At 38.8% G+C, this 21,818-nt stretch overlaps 1 protein-coding gene across 1 annotated transcript; it reads left to right on the top strand.

Annotated features, from left to right (window-relative positions):
* The first annotated feature begins 16,622 nt into the window (after window positions 1–16,622).
* On the top strand, window positions 16,623–21,026 carry LOC103184521 (SLIT and NTRK-like protein 1). The gene is made up of 2 exons (XM_007902562.2): window positions 16,623–17,752; window positions 18,521–21,026. The coding sequence occupies exons 1-2, from the start codon at window positions 17,056–17,058 to the stop codon at window positions 19,903–19,905; spliced, it is 2,082 nt and encodes a 693-aa protein (XP_007900753.2). The 5' UTR covers window positions 16,623–17,055; the 3' UTR covers window positions 19,906–21,026.
* The last annotated feature ends 792 nt before the right edge of the window (window positions 21,027–21,818 follow it).

Consider the following 21,818-nt stretch of genomic DNA (forward strand, 5'->3'; position numbering starts at 1 on the left):
TGGGATGTCCTCCCGACGTGAAAGGCACTCTATAAATGTAATTTTGTTGTTGTTTCTTCCCTGGGTGGATGCACCCTGCTTCCTAATCATGGGTAAACAAGAGCCAATGCCTGGGAACCCCAGAGTGTGCCTTGGGATACTGCTAGGGATTAACTACCTAAAACCATGAATCTTATTCTTGCCTACACAACCTGATGATCAGAACTAAATCCATTTATTGATTTCTATAAATGATGAACTTTGGATGTTCAAGTTTCCAAGCAAGAAATACAAAATTATTACAGTTACATTCAAGAATGTTTCTTTAAATTTTTTTAAAAAAAAGCTTTGTCAAGAAGGGAATATTCTATATGATGAAAACAGAATATTACTGTTTGGTGAATAAATATGAAACAAATCACAATTGATCTTTTCACATACACACCCATGCAATATAAGGTTCCAATTAAATTAACACAGCTTCCATGCATTGCTCCCTGGTATTTATGGCTTGCAAACACTGTCTGAAACACTGAGAAGCATCAGCATTATAATTTGGGTGACAATCACAGTTTACCTAATAATCTGGCTCATCTCCATGAAGAAAGAGAGAAAAAGAGAAAGATGCAAAAAATAATATGCAAGAAAGTTATAGATTTTCTCTGTAAATTATTAATAATAACTTACATCACATCATTAGTTGCATCTAGTCTATATTATTATTGTGTCAGCCTGGCGCAAAGGTAGTACTCACGCCTCAAATCAAAAGATCATCGGCTGAAATCCCATATCAGGAGTTGGAATCATATAGTCTAAACTGACACTCCTAAGAAGTATTGGGGGGTGTTGCATTGTCGGAGGTGAAGTCCTTCGGATGAGACGTTAAACCGAGATCTCATCTGCCTATTAGTATGTTAAAGATCCCATAGCATGATTTGAAAAGAGAAGGGATTTTCCTGTCCAACAATACCCCCAATTAAAAGCTTCAAAGCCACTTTGGCTTAAATTTTAAGATTGTGCAGAATTATGGAAATGAATTCAGTACTAATTAGGAAACCAGTTTCCCAAAGTCCTTAAGAAGAAATGAGTTCCAAATTAAACATGAATTTAAAATGTTTCCACAATTCAGAACAATCTTAAATTTAAAACTAGATGGAATTTTTGGCTTCTGTTGGTACAATGACCCATATTAGAACCCATAATATTTTAATAGACATTTGAATACATATTTGAAAAACAAAATACAGTTGTGGTGGGCTCTTTTGCTTCGGTAGGATTCTATAATAAATGATTTGTGAAGAAGGGCTTGGATAGATAGTCTTGGAAATAATTCAAATAATCCACTTTCTCCAGCAAAAAGGAGAATGAGAATGGAGCCTAAAATAGACCAATTACCTTAATAGTGAAACCAAGCACATTGAATTTCATTGAGATCCATTGAATGCTGAATCAAACCTTTGACAACATTGGCTTGGATGTAGGCATATTTATTTTCCAAAAAGTTGCAGCTAAATCCTATAGATATACTGATTGAAGATATAGACAGTCCTGGGAATGCTAAAAGATGCCAAATATATTCATGACCGCACCTAACTTAATATTTTTATGTTTATTTTGAAATATGCTATTTTACTGCATTACATGTATATTGTAGTTATGATTTAAAAGATTTTTGCAATGTCCATTGGTTCACAATGGGAGATTTTGCATAATCTTACATTTAATTTTACATGATCAATAGAAAAAAATATTCTAAGGCAGCCTTTGTTCTGAAAATACAACAAAAGTTGGTCAACCAATAAAATTCTTCTGTGATTTGTTGCTTTTGGAAAGGAAAGGCTAGAGACAGATACATCAAAATGTCCTCCTGGCCAATGCATTGATTACTTCACAGCCGCCTGCAGTAATCCTGAATAGTTTTGACACAAGGAAGAAGTTATGGGATTGTATGTAGACTTCGCTATATTTGGCATCTTTAAATGTCTCAAGAATTGCCCATGTCTGCAATTGTGAAGGTTAACATAGAAGACCAATATTTCCCACAAATATCTCCAAGTTCGAATCTGCGGCCTTTTCAATACCAATATTGAACATCCATCAGTAGTTTGGGTTGAGAATATAAAAATATATAAGAATCCAATGAAAAATACAAAACAGACCTTTAAGATTGTTTACTTTCAGCAGTACCTGCACATAATAACTCTGAATTGTGTACCAACCAGATATTTATCAATTTCTCTATTTTTAAACATAGCATCCACCACTCTGTAGGAAATAGTAGTATTGCTTAATAAAAATACTTACGTTTGATGTAGTTCCTTATCATGTCAAACACTTCGAAGAGTATTTCAGTAAAGTGTGTATTTGTAGGCAAACGCAGCAGCCAACTTTCAAACAATGTCCGACAGAACCATAAAGTGAATAACAACTTCAACAGCTTGCATTTAAATAGCACCCTTCATGCAGTGCAACATCTCGGAGCTCTTGAATGACCAATTTTATTTGGTGGATTGTTGACTAGGATAGATTGATAAACATCTTTTCTTTTCAAATATTATCATAGGATCCTTGACATCCATCTGAACATACAGTCGGGACTTCGGTTTAATGTTTCATCTGAAGGACAGCACCTCTGACACTATATACTCCAGGACTGTACTGCAGTGTCAGACTAGACTGTGGATTCAAAACCCCAACTTGCCTAGAATTGAACTCAGGTCTCTCACTTGCAAAGCGAGTGCTCTAACCACTGAGCTACAGTACTCCACAAACTCCTTCTGGAGTTTTTGCCAAAACTAGAACCCAATGTATTGGCTTTGCTATTTGCCAAACTCAGTGGCCATCTCAGTAGCTCAGCTCCTGAGCCAGGTAGGTCTGCTGTATTCCAGGACGCTGCTGATGATAGAACAGCCAGGCTGGCTCATTGGCAGGACTTGGAAAGACAGACCAGTCACTGGGAGCAGGGAGTCTTCCCATTCAGCTTCCATTAATGCTAAAGCCAAAGCCCTAACAGCTAACTGGACAAGCAGCAGGAAGGCTTCCTAGATAATGCTCTCAGTAGCAAGCAATGCGGTTTTAGCTGGTTAGACTCCAACAGTAATCCAACACAAACTCTGTGGTCCCCACACCCTGGCTCTTGCCAACCTGTGCCTAATAGTTTCCGGAATTAGATAAGCATGATATGTCCCTCCAGGGAGCGAGTCTGGATTCCATTTCAATAAATATTTCTGGAATTTCCATATGTAGGTGGGTTGCACGGAATTCTCCGTTTGGTTTGGATACTCTGAAGCATTGTGATGGGTTTCTGCATGTGTCAGACACCCAGCTGACCAAAAAAAGTGTACTCATGCTGGCATTTAAAAGTTTTTTGATTGTCCACAACTTCAACTTCTTTGCTTAAAAAAAGCACCTTGGAGAAGTGCATAATCAAACAATAACGTATTGCTGGTTTTCTGTTGAATGTTCAATAAATACTGTTACACAAATAAGCTAGAGATTGTGCTCAGGTTTAACTTTTCAGGATTAATTAAGATTTACAAGCATTGAAGACAATATTGTGAGTGAAGGAGCATTTCATGGGCAATCAGCTTGGGTGGAGACACCCCCCCACCACCCCGCCCAATGGCCATCTCACTCATCTCCATTGAGAGGGCCAGTTAATTGAACAGGGAGTGGCTTGAGGATATAAAGTTTTGAGCCAATCGCCCATGTCTTTTCTCTCTGGGGCTCAAGGAAGAAGAAATGCCTTAACTTCATGGGTTAGTTGTAGCAATTGGAGAGAAAACTGTTGAGTGCAGGACCTTTCAAGATTTTTATACCAGGAAGCTGTGTGTACTCCATGGAATAGTAGGCAACTGAGAGGGAAAGTGGTTGTAAAAGACGATGCAGGACAATGACCATGAACAAGGGGCCTGCACCCCTCTGGTAATGTTAACTGTCATTTATTCTATCTATAGGCCTGCTGGGGTTTCCCTTCCCATATGAATAAACTCATCGGTGAACCACATCTGTCTGCTTAGTGCGTCTGTGTGTTTCAAGTGGTCTGCAGTTACAATATTAATAATGCAGCACTGTATTCAGCCTATCTCCTGATTGAAACAGTCTATAATAGTAGAAAAACCTATACCGAGATGAAAACTGGTCATTTATTTCATGGTTATTTGTAGAACATCACTGTGTGTGAATTGGCTGCTGCATTCAACAACAAAAACATTTACTACACTGAACAATAAAATCCTCTGAACTGCTTTGAGATGCATGATAACGACATGATTTAACGACATGATAAAGCCCGATAACAAATGCAAGGATTATTATAAAATGCTAATAATACACTACCTACATTACAGCATTTTTATACACAAGACTGCCTTCTTCATTCATTCATTCACCCAAGGCATGTGATTCATAAAGCATTATTTTCTCTCCAAGTGTGAATGGAGCAGAATGCTTATCATTCAACTCTAAAACACAACTATATCAGTTTCAAATTAGACTGTACAAAATCACACTGAGATCTAATTTGCAATTGCGTTACAGTTTACCCTGAATTATATATTTAATGACTGATTAAGAAGGATTACAGTATCACTTGTGATCACACATGGTTTGCACAACCTGCAGATTAGACCCCACTATGAACAGACATTTCTCAAGTGCTTACACAGCCACCAATGTATAGACCTAAATAAAACAAATAAAATAGCCCTTGTACTCAAAGCTTTGATAAGACTTCAGAATCAGAGGTGTTTTTTTGATTAGCACAGGCCTATTCATTTCACTGAAATTTTTTTTCACATAGCTAACACTCCCACATCAACGGAGATTGCAGAAGTTTCTGTGATAAAATGCTCAAGTGAGAAAAAATGTTCTGTGGATTCACTTTCTTGCTCAATTAAAACATAACTGCCATTTGTTGTGAAAATCTAAAATACTGTCATGACCGTGCCTGCGTGTGATTGTTTTAGGATTATTCTAATTTATTTCATCTTCTCTGAGAAGTAGAAGGTGATGATCGATGGAAAAGGCTCATCATAAGAGGCAAACCTGAAAGTTGGTTCCGAGTGTCTGCTGCTTCAGAAGTGTGAGCATTTATGAAATAACATTTGAACGTGACATCAGTTTGTTTGGGCAGGTGAACAAATAGCATTCATGGACACCTGGATTAAATTAATATGAGGGCCAAGGAGCGGCAGATGGTGGAGAAGAAAAAAGGATTTTAGTTTGATTATTGGTCAATCATTCAATTTTAAGTCAAGTTATGTGAAGCTATGGATATCTGGAAGGCATTTAACAATGCGGTTGAACAGATGCTCATCGAAAAAAGTTTAAATACCTTTGGGGGCCAGGAATTACCTGTATAAATGTGTCTCTCAGAACACAAACTGAAATGAATCAACTTCACAACAGGGTAGGTTTTGTGTGGTCTAACAGGATAAGCAGTCTTTATGCAGACACAAACAAAAATATCCCAAATTACTATGTTTAAATATTCCTTTGAATAAAGTGGATTTCTTGTTACAATTAAAGACAAAAAATAGAGAGGTTTGAAAATTAAATGTAAACCTCAATGCATTTCTCACCTGAAAGTGGATAGAAAATAAACTAAGCATTTGCTGCTGTGAGTATTTGCTGACAGTAGGAGATAACTGGTGCTTTGTATACAGTGTATTTATCTTATGATACCATGGCATTCATAATAAAGTAAGGTTGTGGGATGATAATGAATGTATCTGACAACAATGTAATGGGGCTTCCTTCAGTTGCTAAAATCTAAAAGGTGCAGGAGTCTAAAATGTCTGTCTCTGTTCTCTGGATGAATCCAACACACATTGATCTTTCTGCTCCTCTGATGCTTCTGAACCACCTCTACAGTATAAATAAGTGCACTATTCTACAGCTTGCATTAATAACCCTGGTTTAGAATAAATGTCCTAAGGAAAAGAATTATAGAGTTTCCAACTTTCTATTCTGTTTTGATAAGCTATTTCCTGCAGACATTTTAATGTATTCTTTTTTGTGTGACCTCTACATTTTATTCCAGTTACAAACATTTTTTTTGTTCACACACTTCAACAAAGCTACACAATGTTTTGCTTTTCTTTCAAACTGTCAGCTATGTACTCCACAGTCGGTTCCTTCCCTCTTTCGCTTTAATGATTGCAGACAGGACTGGTTCCATGGGGAGTGCTGGCAGGCTTCACAAATGTAAATGTCAAGTATGAAAACTTTTTAAAAACATTGTATCATCCATCTGGTCAAGCTGGATGCTTGTGAATTATGTGCCACAACGTGTTACTCAGGGCTCAGCCCTCTACTGTCCTGCTCAAGATCAAGTCATCATAGATCATACCTATCCTACCAATCTCTGCTCCAATGCATTAATATAACATGCTAATTCAATGGATTTTCTCATGAGAAAGGAAAGATGTAATTTGTTACAATTGAAAACTAACAATCCACACTGTTTTGGAAATTACTTCTGTTGGGATTTTCTTCAATGCAACACGGGGAAGAATAACACATTGGAAACCAATTGACCTGATCAGGAACTGTTATAAAAATAAAATTCCACCTAGATCTAGATTTACTCAATCTTAAACGTAGAATTTTACAGCATCCAGAATGTAACAAATTCTTAAATAGTTTTAATTTTGAAGTTTTCTGTAAGTGTCTTTTAAGAATGACAGAAAATCAGCTTCAAAGTTAAAACACAGCTATATGAGATATAATTAATATTCATAATTTGCCAAATTCTGAATTGATAATTTGCCAAATTCTGGATGTTCTGAAATGAAACATGAATACACGAACAATAATTTGCATATATATTGTGCCTTTCACATCGGGAGGACATCCCAAGGTACTGTCACAGGTTTGCACCTGAGCTGTGGGTTGGATTCAAGAGGGTCGGGGGTCAAAGGGGATGGGGGCGGGGTTGAGAGTGGGGGTGGAAGGACAACCGAAGGAGGGTCAAAGAGACCTTGAAGGAGGCCAAGGAAGAGGCAAGGTGAAACTACTCCAGGATGAAGTTTCAGAAGGCAGGGACAGAAAGGCTGCAGGCCTGACTGCCAGTGGTGAGATGGGCAGGGTAGGGGTGTAAATCAGGCCAGTGCTTGCTGAGTGGAGATAGTGGGTAGGTTGGTAAAATTGTAGAAGGTCACAGAGGTAGGATTTTAGATAGGACTTAAGGACAGAAAGAGAGGGTGTGAGACAGAATGGTAGAGGAAGAGAGTTCTAGAGGTTAGGGATGAAGGAACTCAAGGTTCGACCACCAATGGTGAAAAGTATCAGCAAATGGTTTGAATATTTTGATCGCTGATGAGCAATGAGTGGGAATGTGAACCAGGGCTCGCTCCTGTACAAGAGAAGTTAAAAACAAGCTGCTTCAACACAAATGTATGCCTTTATTCACTTGAGAATGGCTAATTTGTTAAAATGGCAAAAATGTTGGAAATGTAAGATAAATCGTGGCAATTGCAAACCAGAGAATTGTCTGAGACAGCCATTCCTGTTAGAGCATTGGTTTGATGAGACAGACAGACTATCATTGGCAGTACGCAGACTGACTAACTTTGTTAGGTGTGTCCCCATACTCAGTTCCATTCTACGTAGATCCCACTTTATGTCCATCTATTCCTTCTGATCACCAATCCCAAGGAGGAATTATTCTGATGGAAGTACTGATTTTCGTCGAACAACCATGGCCTCAAACATGAAAACTTATACCAAATCCAGTACTCAATAAACATAACTTCTTTGATCTTTAGCCAAAGAGTCTGTCATCCACATCTGATTGGGCAAATCAGGTGATTTTATGAAAAAGCAGGACTTCCCAAATAAGGTATCCAGCTGGCTGTAAACATTACTATCAATCCAACTATTTAGTATATACCATGAACTTTGAAGGTGGCATGATCTACTTTTAGGTTATTGCAACATTTTGTGGGATGTCCTTCACCTATTGCAATGAATGTGAATTCAACTGAAGCACTTAAAAAGGAAATGGAGAGATTCCTGGTTTAACAGTAAGTGGTGGAGTGTGGAGTTAGTTCTAGGGCATTGGGAAAACACAAATAGTCTGCATTTGTCCTCAAAAACAGCAAAGTGTCATGGTGAACCAGATGATTTGAAGTTTTATTTTCTCAATTTTAACTTCTTAACTAGAAGCTCTTTTCAAGATATACGATCCAGCACACAAGAGATTGTTGGGATTGAAATGGTTTAAACACACAGAGCGCATTCTGACTTAATAACCATCCCTGTTAAAGTACAGGCATCTCATTCCTTGTTTTTTTTCTGCACTTTTGAGCACATCTGAGCCATTTCCATCTCTCTATATATATACTTTGACAAGATTAAACAGTTCTGTCATCAGGTAACCAGGTTTCTCAACTCTGTTTATCTAACAAATTGATTTTACCTTTGGTTTTAGAGAAGCACCTCGTTGACAGGAACAAGATTATCGTACCATTGACAGTCCATATGAAGTATTAGTCACTCCACTGCCCTATATGTTGTCCAAATACAAATATTGTGTTAACTCAGAGTGATATTAATTACTGCATATATTTAGGGAAATGATTATGGGTTACCATTTTTCTAAACCTGTACATCTTCCATTACAACAACAAAAATAGCAACTTACATTTATGCAGCACCCTTCACTTAGAATAACGTTTCAGAGCAATTCACAAAGATGTGGTCAGATACTGAACAAGAAAAGAGAGAGAAGGCAAGGGAGGGAAAGGCAAGGGAGGGGAGAAGGGGCAGATGATCATAGGCACTGTCCGCCACTTATTCCAAAATGTTGCAATAATAATATAAGAATATTATTGTTATTTAATATTGATAATCATAATAATACTGTCATTTAATAATAATTATTTTATTTTATAAAATAGGATTTTGCTTTAAATAAAAGCAGCTGTCACGCAAAACAGCCAGGATAAAGATAATGTACTTCTTTCACTTAAAATGGGCATTCTTTCCTTCTTTCCTTTCATTATTCCAGCCACTTCTTTAAAATAAATTTGTAAAACAAAATGAAGCTTGGATGCTAATGATACTGAATAATTACCTGTTTCGCCTCTTTACCTGAATCCCACCATCTACATAGTGTATGCAAAGTAGAGATATGATAATTTTACACCAGGCACACATGAATATTTATAGGACTGATTTTGGAATGGAAATAAAAATCAAGACTATTTTTGTATACCAATCATGTTACCTTATAATAGTTCAGTCTTAATTTATACATGCTGTATACACTCATTGGCATGTTTTAATTCCAGCATATGTTAGTAATATTTAATATAATTGCATTTATTGAGCAAAATTCAATGGAAAGAAATAATTACTGTTACAGCAATAATTATTCTGTACATTTTGTTTCTGACACTTCTGATTGGAGTGATGAATATTTATCTCAGATTCAGCATGGTCAATAATAGCGGTAGCTGTCTATAAAGCTATAATGGATAAAATAAACAAAATTATAGCTTGCCAAAATATAGTTTGAAAATCAGTGCTGTTGTCTGAAAAAAATAAGAGAGACAAATTAGGTAGGTCAAAACTAGGTGGTTGGGTCACACCAATTTTGGATTTTAAAAGTCTGTATATAATAACCTGCTGATGAGCCAGGATGACAGGTATATGACCTGGTGTACTGTAGCCGTACCTGGCTCAGGAACTGTATTATCAAAACTGCCACAGAGAGTTGCTCAATTCAACATTACATTGCCATGCATGTCACCTTAGATCCAGCTCAACCCTAAGGAGAACCCTCTTACTTCCCTCTATTCCTAAACGGTTTAGTGAAATGGCAGTCAAACTGTGAGAGGAATGTGACTTAAGGATACCTGATCCAAAGGATGTTGGTCATTATAAAGGGATCGTGTCAGGACAGAGTGAATAAGATGACATGTTGAGCATAGATGGTTATTGATGTCGACATGGAACACAACATATTGGCAGGGAAAACAAAATTCGAGCTTCCAAGGAGTTTCCCGGATTAGAGTTAGAATTCGAAATGCAAGCCACAAAGTTCATCGTTCTTTTTAAGAGAATTAGCAACCAAACCATCTGAACCAAAAGTGGTGAAGAATTCACAGAGATATTTTGAAGACTACTCTGATAAGGATTGACTGCTGGAGGGGCAGAACAACACTCTCATGTGTTTTTCAATTGAAAGATACATTTAGGAGCATTAACGGTGCAGTTTTGGAAGACATAAACAGAATTAAATTAATGCAAAATGCTTTAAACTGATCAATATGTCTGGGGCAATAGGCATAATTGTTATGAAAGACGTTACAAAGGCAGATAAGAATGAAGGCAAATAAAATACAGAGCTTCATCTGGCAGCTAAGCAAGAGTCAGGTTTGAAACCTTGCACACCAGTTAGCAAAATATCAATCACTTCACTCAGAAGGAATGAACAGGAGAGAAAAAGAAGCATTTGGACAAAGGAAAAGCAGCAAAATACAAAGACAATTTCAGATAGCATATTAATATTGACAAACAAGTTATGTTGTTTGGTGGAATTGAATGATTTAGAGGAAATCACAAGTTGTACATATGACAGTAGTCAGAGAGCTCAGAAGTGAGGATACAGATTGATCTTTTCCTCTCTTCCAGTGCCAGAAAAAAAAGTTTAAACTGTATTTTTTTCAACTCGCGGATCATAGGCATAATTTTCACCTGGGTCTAGAATTGCTCTATTTGTTAGGAGTTTCAGAAACTCCAAAATTTGGCAAATTGTTGAAATCAGCTTCATCTTTGAAGCCAGTTTCTTAAAATAACAAACTGAAAACCGGCTTCAAATGAAGGCTGCATTTAAGTTTGCCAAATTTAGGATACTGTGAAATGCTATGAAAATGTAATAAATCTAGACCGAAGTATGATTTTTCCCTCCAAGTGAGCAGCATTGATCAATATAAAGTGGTCAACCATGAAAAACAAATATGATTTTATTCTATTTTAAGTTGTAAATTTAAATCATAAAAAAAGAATATTTATAACCAAACATCTGTGATAAAGATTACAATTGAAGGGTAAAGTTGTGGTGTTTCATTACTATTGCAAGATATGGAGCTTATGATATTTGGTGTTAAACAATAGAAATCCATTAGGTGGCAGCACTTTGTCTGAAAACTGATCTCTCCCAAACACTGTTTGTACAGATCCTTCAGTCACTACCTTGAATTTGATGAGCTGTAAATTGTAAATGGGGGGGGAGAGGGCATTTAAATTTATTTTACAGTAATATTTGCTTCAAGCATTGTACGCCAATGAGGGGTGAAGCCCACAATCTGCCCAGCCCACAACTTAGTTTTTTACTGGGCCTAATGTCCCCAGAAATACAAGTACACCAATCTGCTTGAACACACACTACTTATAGAGGGGGGTTCCTGTGGATTGATGATAACTCTAATAGGATTCCTTATTGTGGAATGTGTTTAAGACAAATCAAAAACTTTTGTGTTGCTGTCCTAAATTTTTAATTTCTAAATGAGAAATTCACAGCTGATTTCAGTACCTGAATATCTGTGCCTTAATTTCACAAACACACCTGTAGATAGTATGCAAAGTCCAATAGTAACAGCTAATGGCAGGAAATAGAATTACCCTAAGCTCCGGCATTAATATTTGTGACACAATTATTCGGTCGAGCCAATGGTTCTTCTGACTTTTGAGATACCAGAAGCCTCAACATGAACTGTAAATGCAACTCCAATGTTGACCTACAGGGTGACAATGCAGACACCAATAAAGACAAGAATACCAAAATGAAATTAGCATTCTTGGTGTAATTCATGCAGCAGGCCCAATTTGCCAAGTGGATGGGGAAGCGAAACAGTGAAGCTGGAAAAGATCCCAGAAAAAGGGTCTGTGTGGGCATGAAGGGATTTGTTAGTAAGGATCCTGAAGTTGATTGGTTTGCAGACAGACAGACAATGTTTCCTGATGAGGATAGGCATGCAAAGTTTTGTGTTGTTAAGTTTGCAGGTGACAGAAGTTTGGATTAGCTGGAGCTTGTGGATGGTGGAACTGGGGATGCCAGAGAAAAGTGGCTGCATGTTTGGAACAACAAACCAATCAAGATTTAATTTGATACTACAATATGTGACAGACAACTTTGAAATGCTACATTATTGCTTACAGGTATAAAAATGGTTGCTGCAGAACAGTGATTTCACATTCATACATAAATTAAAGGAATTAAATGACTTACCATATATATTTCAAGATTGAAGGACAATAAATACCAAAAGGATGCACACGTATTACTCTTAAAATTATTTTGACTGTGAATATGTATTTGTTTTTTTGCAGGTGTTGCTTGAATAATACTATTATGGTTACTGGGTTTGTTCCAATTTAATATGGCACACTTATTGATTTCTATCTTGTCTGCAGTTAATTATCTATTGAAACAATATATTTTTAATGTTTTATCCCTTAACTATCCCCTCACCTCCCAAGTAACTGACTTTTATGCTAAAATTCCATTTAGTTTACGAAACAAAAGATATTGATTGATATAAACTAATGATAAACAGAATTTTTAAAATAGCTCCAGTGTGCCAAATTTTCTTTTCTAAATTTTCCCTATCTCTGTTCCATCCTTCTCTTGCTGGCGAGTGGTATCACAGGGACCAATTGTCTTCTAGTACCCCACCCAACAGGCGTTAGGACCAGGCAACACATGCAATTGCACAGGGCCCTGAGCCAGTCAGGGCCTCCAAGAGGATCCAGTGATAAGATTTAGTAACATTGTCTAGTAAAACGTCTAACAAATTGAAGCTTTGCAAAGCAAATACCGCCTCTGCCAACAGGCAATCTGTGGGCCTTGACAGTGAGTGTCAACATGTCACTTGATTGTAGAAGGCACCACAGGCAAGGATAACCTCTCCCACCTGACTGCCACATAAACACAACTAGTAGAATGTGCTGAAAGAGCACCAATAGCATGGGCCCTCACTGGTTTTCCATTCCCTAACCCTGGGAAGACCAGAGCCAATTTAGCCTCTCCATGCAGCCCCAGTCATGACCAAGGAACTCAGCATGGATTAGAATTTGGTACAGCACCCTACCCTCCTTGTTCATAAACTGCAGCTCTATCTACTACGGCATTGGAGCTGTCCCCCAAAAAGAACTTTCTTAAGACCTAGTCCAGTTTAAATTTTTTGTTTGCTTGCTTCCCAATTAAATTCCCATGAAAGTTGCGAAAGTGGGATCATCCATTAGATAATTAGATATCCCCACCGGAAATATTGTCTTTCTTGCAACCTTTTTTGTGGGGAGGCGTGTTTTCCCACAGAAAAAGCATGTTAGACTGGCAAAGCAGTCTCTCAAAGGGCCACTTGAATACAAACAGCAGTGGCGACTGTGAGATTCAAAAGCTGGTATCTGTGCAAGAAATCCAATACTAGCTGGCAGGCTGAACCAGCCAAAGCTTTTTAAAATCTAATTCTCAGCACAGATAGCAGGAGTTTACTACAATCAAGTTAAAATAAAGTTATATTTCTGGTCTGCATGCTACATATCCTGAAATAAGGCAGGACATGTTAGTTCCATTTAAAAATATAAGTCATCAACTCTAAATATAGACCACAGTCAAGGTTAATTTCAGGTTGTTGCTTCAAGGGCTGCGAACTACATTTTAAGCACAATAATTTACAGTAGTTTGAATTATTTTCTTTTTTTTCTCTTGTTTATCTTTGGTGAAGTGTTTACAATTTATTTTAAAAGCCTACAGTTTGCTTGTAGTGTGAATTGCAAGTATGTAGACTGTATAATAACAATAATAATCCTTGCATTTGATATAGTGCCTTATCACGCCTTTGAGACATCTCAAAGCGCTTCACAGAATATACTGTAAAGTGAATTGACTGTGTATTTTGTGGGTGAAAATCGGCAGCCAATTGCACCCAGCAGTGTCCCACAAACAGTCGTAGATTGAGTGACCAACTTATTATTATCTTTTTGGAAGGAATTATTACCCCGGAAAAGAGATACGCCAATCAATTAACAACCGGATTCCTATTTACCGCGAGGCAGTCAGGGGCTGCATATGCCATATCAGCCTCTACCCTCTCATTATTAACATTCCTTGTTTGTCATCAATCTTCATTTGCTACAGGTTGCTTTTGCAGTTTTCTGCGGCAGGATAGCATTGGCTGTTATAGCAACATCCAACTTTTAAAATTTATCCTTATTAAACCCAATATTATTGTTTGAAAATCAATTCAGAAATTCTCTACATCTACAATATAGGTTGCACAATTTTCAAAATTTATAAGGTTAAAGATTAAAGGGTCAGTTTATACTTTGACAAAATAAAGTGGACATTTAAGACATACAAAATCTACCTGAAACTCAATGTCTGTTAAATATCAAGATAGCTTAAGCAAATCTGAACTAAATTGAATCAATTAAAAACCAACAAAAAGATACGTTTTTTAAAAAAAAGTTTTGAAATATTTTCTAGATTATTATTAAACATTTCCTCAAGTCTATTTGATTAAAACCAACTTCTCCTTGAATAGAAATGAGATGGAGTTTTCTACAGAAACTTTTTTTTACACAACCACAAGGTATGATAATTAGATTTTATATTTGACAGGCGACTTGTACTGCAGAAGAGGTTGATGGAAAGGAATGCCAAAGCTTCAATTATGTTACACTGGTTAGACTTCTGCTAATAGCATATTACACACTCCACAGTCCTGAAATTAATCATAATTTACATGTATTCATTTTCAAGACTTCCTGCTTTCACCACCTTTGTTATTACTGCACAGACAACACTTAATTAATATTAGAAATAAGATCGTGCAGAGCATAGCTTACAATACCAAATTCACTCGATATGTTTTATATTCACTACCTTTTTACCCTGTAAATGCAATCATTTTAGACAATTTGCATTTTACTCTCTCATAATTCAGCCACATTATATTTGATTGCATGTCACCGCAATGGTAAAACCTCGTACAAAAAGTGTCACCCATTTCAACTGTCGCTTTCAATTTTCAACGTTCAAATCGTATTCAATTTGACCAACAGTGTGAGATAAACTTGGGGGAATACTCAATAAGATTATTCTTTTGGCTGCAATTAAATCATTCCATCTGTACGATAAAGTAGAAGATGGGCGTTGGTGCGACCTGATCGTAACATCTCATCAGTTGCCTCAACATTGCTTCACTGACATTTTCGGATTCCTTTCGGGTTGGTCTGAATTTTAGCATTTCAGTGGCTTTTCTGCTGTTCCGCCACAGGAAATGCTGCAGCTGTTGCCACACACACCGAGTTAAGAGTTCAGTCAATGTGATTTCTCGCCCACTGAACAAGATATTATTCACTATTTTTTTTTAAACCCTCCCAAAAAAAAACAACTGTGGCAGAACTCTGAGCCTCTAATTAATAAACTCCCACAATGTCAGAATCCGGTGTGCAACTCTGTGTCAGCAGTTGGGAGCAAATAACTGCTGGTGATTTGGGGTTAAATAGTCATGAGGTTTTCACCGCTGTGTCCCAACACGAACGCCAACGTCTCTGAGAGATTTGGCCAACGTTTCACAAAGGGAACAACACCATCTTCCAGTGCGGCTCTGGTTTATTGGTAATAAATCAACCGAAAGAAACGCTCCGAACATCTGCAACTCGCTCGATACGAGCGTAAAAGCGTAAAATATATATATTTTTTTTTAAAAAAGTTGCTAAACTTTGTTAGTTGCTTTTTTTAAAAAAAAAAGTGGGATCTGTTCGTACGTAAATCGTACCCAAATGCGTGCTTTCTGGGCGTTGAGATCTACATACGCGCACAGTGCACACAGCCAGAGAGAGGGAGAGAGAGACGTGTGAACACCTGCACACTGCTGCTCTCTGGCAGTTTCGCGATCAAACACATCACTCTCGGGTCCAGACCGTTCCTTACGTGTGCAAAGCAGAGAGAGGGAGAAGGCGAGAGAGAGAGAGAGACAGAGAGAGAGAGAGACACACACACACACGCACTGATTTTTTTTTGCAATGCATAGAAATGGCGAGAGAAGAGTCCAGCGCTTTACCTTCCTGCTCTCCAGCTGACGCATTGCCTCTTTAAACGTAAACCAGTCTGCGAATTAAACAACAACCAGAGGCAGAAGAAGAAGAAGAAGAAGAAGCAGAAGAAAAAAAAACATCTACTTTGCCGACACAGTCGAGAAGGACTGAAAGAAGGAATCAAAACCACAGCTGGAAGTCATCTGATGAGGGGCTGAACACAGGCAAAGAGACCGACAGCTTCAAACAGCCAACACCAGTAAGATTTGGCCGGTGGTGTGAATTGATTTTTTTTCTCTCTCTCTCTCTCTCTCTCCGACCATTTCCTTGGATCAGATCAGATCAGATCAGATCAGATGGATATCTTTGCCACCGCAGCTCATCCCGGGCTGTCAGTCCGTGCAGCCGACAGACACAGCGCTTAGCACTTCCCGCACCAGGAAGGGGAGAGGGAAAAGGCTGTGTTTGCGGAGAGCACGGGCTGGAATATGCAGAGATTGCAGGTTTTTTGCCCCCTCCCCACCACCACCACCGCCACCGCCACCGCCACCCCCTCCTCCCCCCCGACACGCTGCGTACTCACCGGCCACATAAAAGTCTGGGGCATGGATTCAGGACCAAGTGAGAGAGAGCAGCAGCCTTCCCACTGAGTGATCCTGGATTGCACCGCGTCTGCGGGGGGTCGGCGGTGAGCGGAGAGGCAGACGGGCGCTGTGCAGCCGGTGATCGCGATGGACCGCGATGCCCGATGTGTACTTGTGCAGTGTTTGCAGTGTTTTGCGATGTCTGTTCTGCTTTAGCAAAACTGCCGAGGCTTTGCGTTGCGTCGCGGCTGTGCTGCCGGTACGTGCCCACCCACACTTGTGTTTGGATCGACAAAGCGCCGTTGGGACTTGTTACCACTTTTCCCGGCTCGGATCTGTGGATTTTTAATATATATATACATATATATACTCCTTAAATTAAAAAAAAATCACATTTTTTTTTTGTCCTGGATGAGCCGGACGCAATTCATGATATGAGATGGGAGGCGGATTGCATCGTCTGAAAATGCTGCTGTGGGTTGTGTTGGTGCACACGACTCTGGGTTTTACTTGGGGCAACAAGACGACGGACCTTTGCGAAAAGATCTGCACTTGCACAGAGGTGGAAGGCGTTTTGCATATCGATTGCGAGAAGAGAGGACTCTCCAACCTGCAGCACTTCAGCGCACCGACCTCCCGATTTTACCAACTCTTCCTCTACAGGAATTCCCTGACCAGGCTCTTCCCCAACGAGTTCACCAACTTTTACAACGCGGTCACTTTGCATTTGGAAAGCAACGGATTGCACGACATCATCCCGGGATCTTTCCTGGGGTTACAACTGGTGAGGCGCCTGCACATCAACAACAACAAGATCAAAGCGTTCAGGAAACACACTTTCCTGGGGCTGGATGATCTGGAGTATCTGCAGGCGGATTTCAATCTGCTCAGAGACATCGACGCCGAGGCGTTCAGGGATTTGAACAAGCTGGAGGTTCTGATATTAAATGACAACCTGATCAGCACTCTCCCGTCCGATCTCTTCCTAAGTGTGCCCATCACACATCTGGATCTCCGGGGGAACAGGCTTAAGACGCTGCCTTACGAGGGAATTCTGGAGCTGATCCCCGGGGTGGCTGAAATCTTGCTGGAGGACAACCCCTGGGACTGCACCTGTGATCTGCTGCCCCTTAAAGGTGAGGCGAAAAAGACTTTTGTCAATAGGTTTTTTTTAAAAGAAATAAGAGGGGGGAAATAATAATTGCAAACCATGGAAGCTAGATGGCGTAGTTGGGTAAGAAGGGGTTCCCTCCACTGAAAATCAAAACCAATTCCAGCCAAAGAAACAGGTCTGCGTTCCCTGATGTCAGTCAAAGGAAGTGTATTAAATTCTGGCAGTCTGCAGTGAGCCAAGCTTAATGTAAAGAGGAGTTTATAAGCACAAACTGGCCCTAGGGTGTGAGACTCACCTGGCAGTCTTCATTGAGATTGGCATAAGAAGCAGAGGAAAGGTGTGAGGATGCATTGGTGATGACTATACTGGTACTTCTTGGTCATGATATGCAGGATGAACTAGCTGTACTAAACTAGCAAAATATCCCTGCAGTAGTGACACCAGCCATGGCAATGGATCAAGCTTTACGTGCGTTGCTTATGATCTTACCTCTTTTGCTGCAATATTATTTCTCTAACCCCCCCCCCCTACTTTCCGCCACACATTTCCCATTTCCCAATGATCCTTGCTTTGCTGTTACATTGGCAATTTTTTTAAAAAGTGTTTACGTTATTTGTCAAATTCTGCTTTGGAATTCAATTTGCACTTGCGGTATTCGTATGCTTTGCAACAAGGGGTTGATATAATATTTTTCTCATGATTTAAGAACATAATAGTAGCATATCAGTTAATATAAAAGCTTTCTGGAACATTGAGACCCATTATGTTTTTTNCTCTCTCTCTCTTGAAGAATGGCTGGATCACATCTCCCATTCAGCCTTGATTGGAAGAGTAGTTTGTGAGGCACCGATGCGGTTACAAGGGAATGACTTAAATGAAACTTCAGAACAGGATTTATGCCCTTGGAAGATTGATTTAAGTCTTATGGTTCCACCAACCCAAGGGGCATCTGGGCTGCCTTCGACTCCTGTCATTCAGCATCCTAAGTCACCAACGTCAGCTTCAGGGCACAAGACATCAAAGCCACGTGGAAACTGGCAACACAGGACAATACCTCCAGCCGAGGTATGTAACGAGGAGTACAGTGGTCCACCTTTATTAGCTGGATGTCCAACAGCTTGTAGCTGCTCTGTGGAAAATCCTGAATCGGGTCTCAAGGTTAATTGCAGGGGCAGCAAAATTGAGAGTCTAGCTGACCTTCAGCCGAAACCATTAAAAGCACAGGAATTCTTCCTTAGACAAAACAATATAGGAATCGTAAAGAAAATGCATTTCCTGGACTACAGTGGTTTGACTTTGTTAGATTTGGGAAATAACGCTATAAAGCTAATAGAAAACAACTCGTTCCATAATCTCTCTGATTTGCGTTGGCTGTATCTGGATAATAACAATTTAGAAACTCTCATCCCAGATATGTTTGTGGGGCTCCAAAGTACAGAGTACCTGAACCTGGAGTTCAATTTGATTCAGCTGATCCTACCAGGCACACTCAACACCATGCCAAAACTGAGGGAGTTGTTTTTACACAACAATCTTTTGAAATCTTTACCTGTGGATGCATTTTCTTCCATCTCACTCTCCAAACTGAGTCTACACACTAACTATTTCATGTACCTTCCAGTCACGGGGGTTTTGGATCAGCTAACTTCAGTTGTGCAAATCGACCTGCATGGAAATCCATGGGACTGCTCGTGCAATATTATAGCTTTCAAGCAGTGGGTTGAGAGGCTGGGCCCCGATGTCGTCGTGAGTGAATTAAAATGTGCATCGCCTGAAGAATTTTGGGACAGAGATTTTAAGTCTATAAGCAATGATTTAATGTGCCCGGAGCTGCATGCAAAAATCCATACAGTAGTTTCCTCATCCAGTAACACCACCATGTCACCAGAAACAGGGACTCATGTGAATACCTACTTAGAGACCAGCAGAGTTTCTATCTCTGTGCTGGTGCCTGGGCTTTTACTCGTCTTTGTGACCTCTGCCTTTACGGTTGTTGGCATGCTGGTGTTTATCTTGAGAAATCGTAAGAGATCAAGAAAAAGGGATACAAACTCCTCTGCGTCAGAAATCAATTCGTTGCAAACAGTGTGTGATTCTTATTGGCACAATGGGCCTTACCAGGGAGAGGGACCACACAGAGTTTACGACTGCGTTACACACTCTCTCTCAGATTAGGTTTCATGAAAGGGAATCCTGAAAAATGTGATTGAGAACAGCATATTGTCAGGAGATGAGGACATGAGAGTGCTGTTTAAACACTCCTGATGTAAATAGAAATATCGTTGCTCTCTGCTAAGATTCTGAAATTGATTGACACACTCAGCTTTCTATTGAAAATAGAAAGTACACGTGCAACTGCAGTGAAGATAACTTTTAGAACTAACTTTTATTCCCCCCTGATGTGAAACATACGTGCATTTTGGAAGAAGCATAAAGACACGCAACGTTATACTTTTCGGTGGTATTTTCATGTCAATATTCAGAATGTAAATGATAATTAATCAGTTGTATAAAAATATAAAGAAGATTTTTTGTCGTCGGGAAATATGGGAGAATTGTAAAAAAAAACAAAAAAAGGGGGAAGTAGATACAATTTAGATTTTACAGTTGTAAAATTGCACGATCGCATGAATGTATTGTACAGACGTGTCTAATTAGAAACAAGTGATGCATGTCATGCATGAACTCAACACCACAGGGACACACCACATAACGCTGGAGGAAATAGCTATTACCACATTCCATTTATGAGTACTAATTGTATTCTATAAAGTCATGTATTCAGTATTGATCATAGTGACCTTTCAGTTTATTTTTTCTGTGATTATAATTGTGCAGTTTGTGTTATTATTGCTTAGATAAGGTGTAAGCTGCAAATTTATATTGCTTTAGACCATATTTGATCAGGCATGGTTAGTAACTATTTATTTTTTTACGTTTTTTTCAAATTTTTTGGTGTTATTTTATATTTGCTAATGCCTATGTTCATTTAAATCTCAGAGTAGTTACTATGTTTTGTACTGTGGTGAACAAAGTAAAATGCCCAATGGAATATTCTTTTTTTCTTTGGAATAAATATGGAAAGTTCAGTCTTACTCCAGCATGACCAATTAATGTCAATCTATTCCTCAGACTGCATCAGTAATACTATGTCAACGATCGTGTTTAAGTCAATGCTGTGTAACATGATAAACAGAGAATGCTACAGAGGTGGCACGTAGAGGACATTTAATATAATTATTCAAGGATTTTATAACAGCAACAGTTTTCAACATTAAAATATGACTGTGGTTTAATCTGAAGACTCATTTAGTTATTTAGCCTAAAAAAAGAACCACACTCTCTTTCGAGGGAGATGTGAGGAATCCTACTGCAGAATTATGTGCTATGTTACGTGCAGAGAATTTTCCAAAATATGCTGAAATGAAAATGTCATTCTACCATGACTACAGTAACTAATGGCATCACTGATGCACATAGGTAACTCAAACATCAAGACTCGACAGGGGCTGCAGGAACATTAATGATCTGTTTTTATACTGATCTGTGCTCTTCAGTGTACCGAAGTGGTCAGCAAATTGGACTAAGACAGTGCAATGTGCTGTCATTCCAGACATCTAACACCTTATTAATGAAAGCTCTCCAGACTGGATTAATAGCAAAACATGGAGGAGCTTTAAGTCTTATAGATAGAAAATTACCGATTTGATTTGTAATTCGCACTGAGTTAGTTCCTCTAAACTAGGGCAACAGTTGGGGCACCACAATAGTGTGGCTGGAGAGAAGAAAGATTTACCAGAGTTCCTGCTCCTGATCGCTCTCCAGTGACCGCTGATAGAAAAAGAAAGAAACAAAAGCATAAATATCCAAAGCAAGATTGGGTTGAGTTATAATGTTTTCTGGGTTAAAATAATGTGTTATTTTATGCTAATGCATCTTCATGGTCACACATGAAAAATGGCCACTTGATCAGGGAACTGGAATCTACCAATGTAGTTCCAGTGAAACTGAAATCCAGCAAGAGCCAGTGCCTTCAGTAGAGGAGTGGAGGGAAAATTACAAAATGTACTGAGAATCTATCAGTAAAT

The sequence above is a fragment of the Callorhinchus milii genome, unplaced genomic scaffold (assembly GCF_018977255.1).
Source record: "Callorhinchus milii isolate IMCB2004 unplaced genomic scaffold, IMCB_Cmil_1.0 Scaffold4, whole genome shotgun sequence".
Lineage (NCBI taxonomy): Eukaryota > Metazoa > Chordata > Chondrichthyes > Chimaeriformes > Callorhinchidae > Callorhinchus > Callorhinchus milii.